Genomic DNA, 4,603 nt, shown 5'->3' with positions numbered 1-4,603 from the left:
CTTGGTATGAGATAATCTTCAGCCATCTTTCATATATACAGACAGAGCAAATAGAGTCATTTGATTTTGTTGTAATAAAATTGAAATATTATATAGCTTTTCAAAAGTTATTTTGAAAACAAAATTAATCTAAATCAAACATAGACTTCCATTTTATTTTCCAACGATGAAATAAGAAATATATTTCTCTATCATATATAATTATAAAAATTAAAAATTAATTTGAGTTAAGTTTGAAATATAAATTAAAAGTTTTAAATTTAATTTTTAATAAAATTACGAACCATATATACAATTTAAAAAAAAAAACATAAACTAAAAAAATTAATAGCCCATACATGTCCAAGCACGGTACTAGTAAGAATAATGTAACTTATCTGATAAGACTACACATAAACAAAATGTAACTTATCTGGTACGATGAGATGCTTGATAGTAGAATAGCATAAACATAAATGTTAACATGTAGCAAATTAAAAATAGAAATTAAAGAAAAGGAAAAGGAAAAAGAAAAAGAAAAAGCATGCACATTTATTTATAAAATTGAAAAAATTCTTCTTGTCTTCTCTATTACTATTCACACGTTATATCTTTCACCAACGTGTATCTATTACTATTTGGGCTTGGTACGGGTCCTACTTTATTTTACTTTCAATTCATTAACATGGTCTAATCCTATAGTGTGATCTGTTACATTGCCCCTGCTTGGAAGTCCACGAGGATTAGATTTTGCCGCCCAAGGTGACCAATCAAAACATTATCCGTTTGAAGTTCCTTAGCAAGGATAGGATTGATATCTGCCAGCTGTGTTGGATGCATCTGGTCCACAAATGTGTTTTCTTGAGCGTTGTGCTGTGTCGGTGGGTTATTAATGCTCTGCTTCCTCCTAATGAATGGCACTAGAATACCCTGATTGCCTATCATTGAATAGTTGGACTCTGTTCTGAATGTAAAGGGTGGAACTTTTTTCACTTCATCTTTGTCTTGACTGAGGTCAGTCCCCAACACCAATGCTTTCTAAGGTCCAAATTCCTTTTCCTTTTCCTCAAGTCCCTCTCCCTCTGTCTAACATCTTTGTCTTGTTTAAAAGGTGCTATCTCTTCCGCCCAATAGACGCCAGGACAGGTTCCTTTTCCTTCTTTCTCTTGCTCCTCTCCCTCTCCCTCTCCCTCTCCCTCTCCCAGTCTCAAGTCTTAATTATGTAGTCCAATCAGTAACGATTACTTTTGTCTTCTTGCTCTTCAAAAATGATGCAGGTTGGTTTCTGTTCAAGATGAGTGATATCAACATGCAATATGTCACATCTACCTCCTTTCTACTCTTAAGCTATGCTAAGTACTTAACAACAGCCCATATGGTTGTGAACTGTGGTTGAACCACTCTTACTCCAAAGAGGCTCAGGGCTATAGCACAAAAAAGGTAGAAAAGTAAGACTTTTCACTTATTTTATAGTATGGTGCTTATGTGTATTTCCTTTTTGTTAATTGATCTTGATTTATTTTTGTTTTCTAGGTGGATTACTTGCTAGGAGACAACCCCTTGAAGATGTCCTACATGAAGGATACATCACAAGGGCTCATAGCTGCTGTCCATTGTTGTTCACCCTGGCAAGATCGAATGCTCAGTAGGATTCAATGTGATGAACTCACAATCCCCAAATCCATGACAGAACTTGGTTGAGGCAGACTAGTCATTTGTCTGAGTTACACATGGCTGCTGTATCTAGAATGGGTGACATAGCTGAAGGTTAAAACTTAAAATCGCACTATGGAAGAGAAGGACATAAATGTTTACGGAAATAAATCGATTTTATTTATGTTTATTTGTAAACGATATATTTACTTATATATTTGGGGCTTTTAATTTTTTTTGTTTTTTTGTATAAACGGGCTTTTAATTTTTAATGCAAGATATTTTGAATTTTATTTCTATTATTATTTCTGTTTATTTGGAAATTACATTTAATTTTATATAAATTTGGTGATGTTACATTGAAATGCCTGAATATTTAATCAATTTGAATTTTCAATCAATTAATATTGAGTTTTGTTTAATTATATGAATAAAAATAATATTAAAAAAATTCAAACATTTAATTCAATTTATAAAATATAGCTGAACGTTTAAATTATTCAATCTTATTGCACGGCGGTTTTGTAAGATACAACGTCATTTCAATTTCAATGGCGGTTATTCCGTCGGTTTAAAAAAACCAATGCAGAATAATTTAACGACACCAAATTCTAAGTCGGTTATGAATAGGCCGTAGAATTTAACGATACCCCATATTGTTGTGAACATTTGTTAGCAAAAACAGAAAAACAGACCAAAATAAAGAAAACTCAAACTAACTTGGCCATTAAAAGGAAATTCCCATTAGAAGATTTTTGTTGAGAAAAACTCTCAGCGGTCATCAACTTCTTATGCCTATAAATGGCTTTAAAGAGTTGCCGAATGGTTTGCATTGTCAGTTACGCTGTAATTTCTTTACAAAATCTCTAGAAACAACTTAAAGATAAATCCAAAACACTTAGACGCCCAACAGAAACAAGAATCTTAAGTCTGTGTTGAATTGGCATTAAGATTCTTGAGTCTGTGTTGAATTGGCATTAAGTTACGCCAGCTTTTCCATTTCAAAATCTTATATTATAAAAGCAATAAACAACACCTCCATAAGCATTCAAAAATAAAATTGATTATTCTTCCGACAAAGACCAAATCTCCACAATGATCATTTACTCATGTTCTTCTGATCATCTGGTATGCTTTTTCTTCCTTCCAAATTTTAACACTTAATTTGTCTTCTTCAATCTTACTTAATGTGCCTACTTTTTTAGCATATGTTTGTATACACGAAAGAATAACTTTACGTACAAACATTATTCATAACTAATCATGTGATTAATAATGATGGTTTTTCTAATAGGTAAACACGAAGTTTATCTCTAAATCGTTGATACTTTCATTATCAATACTAGTGTTACTATCAAGCACAACATATTCATTCCAAGGGATAAATGATTTAAATTCATTACAAGGGAAAAATTTGTTAAATTTTGAGTTTCCAAAATCTGACAATGGAGACAAATCATCCCATGAGGACCCCGAAAGTCATATAAAGTCAGCTACTTTTGTGTCTGAAATGTTTGAAATGGAGCCAGGACTAGTTGCGGGGAAAAGTTTTTATGATATTGAATTCCCGAAAGGTCACATTGGAGTCAAGAGTTTTGATGCTGAACTAATTGATGAAGATGGGAACTCTGTACCTTTGTATGAAACATACCTTCACCATTGGTTTGCTATAAGATACATTGAAAATGTTACTGTTGCTAGCATGCGCGGCGGCTCTAAGGTTCGTCCCAAGAATTATGATGGTTTCATTTTCAAGAGGAATCAAGGCATGTGCCACGACTTTATTCTTCCACTTTACTGGGGATTAGGAGTTGAATCACGAGGAACAACCTCAAACCTTCCAGACCCTTTTGCAGTAGAACTACATAACCCTGCAGAAATTCCAGATGGGTATGAAGAGAGGTGGTTATTAGACATATTGGCCATTGATACACGTGGTACACAAGATAGGAAAGGTTGTACTGATTGCAGATGTGACCTTATGAATCTCCCTAAGGACTTTTATAATGTCACAAAAGGCATTTATGGTGAGCCACTGACCCCCGATTATAAAGGAGGACTCCTATGTTGCAAAGACAACTTAAAATGCAAATTAAGAGAGGGTTTTGAAGGCCCAAAGAGAAAGCTTGCCCTAAGATACAAAATAAGGTGGGTTGACTGGGACGAAAAACAAATTCCTGTTAATTTTTATGTACTTGATTCGACCGATAAAATCAAATCCAATGGTTCAACTTCATTCCATGAGTGTCAGGTAAATATGTTTGTTATCCAATGCATTTTATAATTACACTTTTCAATCTATTAATTTGTTTGGAGTAAGTGAGGATTAAAGATTTATTAATTCCTCATGTCCAGAAAACAAAAATTCCAATGCAAAAAGGTGGTTATCTCATTTATGGAACGACTCATTTGCATTCAGGTGGTATTAATGCAACTCTATATGGAGAGGTACAGATATCTTAAGTATTTCCCATCATTCTTTGTAATATTCCTTGAGCGAAAAATAATTGGAAAGTTTCTTCCACTTGCTAAAGACAATTATTATTGTACTTTTAATGCGTTATTAATTTTATGATTGTGCGATGTCTTTGTTGTACTATTGACCGTGGATAAACATTTTTTTTCCAGTACAAATTGCGCTATGGTAAACGTTATTACTTACTAGCTATTATGACTCTTTGATGTATAACATTTCTACTACGTGAAATGCTTTTAATAATTGATTTAATTTTCTTTCCTATTTCTCTTTGCAATCTAATAGCGTAAATTATTTTTTTTAAACAATATTGCAAGAGGGTAGCCATCACTTGTCAATTTGTTAGCAAATTTACTAGCCAATTTTGTTCTTCAAAGCTAATTGGTTATCAAATTTGCTCGCACCCTTATAATATATGGATTTGGTTCCTTTAAACGCCGACATAAATTTTAAAGCAAAAATATAGGTTATAACTTTTCATTTGAAAATTGGAAG

At 32.9% G+C, this 4,603-nt stretch overlaps 1 protein-coding gene and 1 long non-coding RNA gene across 3 annotated transcripts; both read left to right on the top strand.

The window, feature by feature from the left end:
* The first annotated feature begins 897 nt into the window (after nucleotides 1-897).
* Nucleotides 898-1,931, top strand: LOC133315455 (uncharacterized). Of its 2 annotated transcripts, XR_009752084.1 has the most exons (4): nucleotides 898-993; nucleotides 1,091-1,125; nucleotides 1,257-1,419; nucleotides 1,513-1,931. It is a non-coding gene; the product is annotated as an uncharacterized LOC133315455 (long non-coding RNA). The 2 variants fall into 2 exon arrangements; XR_009752083.1 differs by having other exon boundaries at nucleotides 917-1,125.
* A 1,220-nt stretch (nucleotides 1,932-3,151) lies between these two features.
* LOC133315454 (uncharacterized) lies at nucleotides 3,152-4,080 on the top strand (the record flags this gene model as incomplete). The annotated part of the gene is made up of 2 exons (XM_061517082.1): nucleotides 3,152-3,883; nucleotides 3,988-4,080. Coding segments are annotated over exons 1-2 (825 nt in total), but the record flags the coding sequence as incomplete, so codon positions are not given.
* Between the last annotated feature and the right edge of the window lie 523 nt (nucleotides 4,081-4,603).

This window comes from Gastrolobium bilobum, unplaced genomic scaffold (genome assembly GCF_033153095.1).
Source record: "Gastrolobium bilobum isolate Gb01-03AN ecotype WA unplaced genomic scaffold, APGP_CSIRO_Gbil_v1 utg74956, whole genome shotgun sequence".
In the NCBI taxonomy this organism is placed as follows: Eukaryota; Viridiplantae; Streptophyta; class Magnoliopsida; order Fabales; family Fabaceae; genus Gastrolobium; species Gastrolobium bilobum.
Note: the sequence above shows the minus strand (reverse complement) of the source record. Positions and strands in the feature narration are given on the sequence as shown.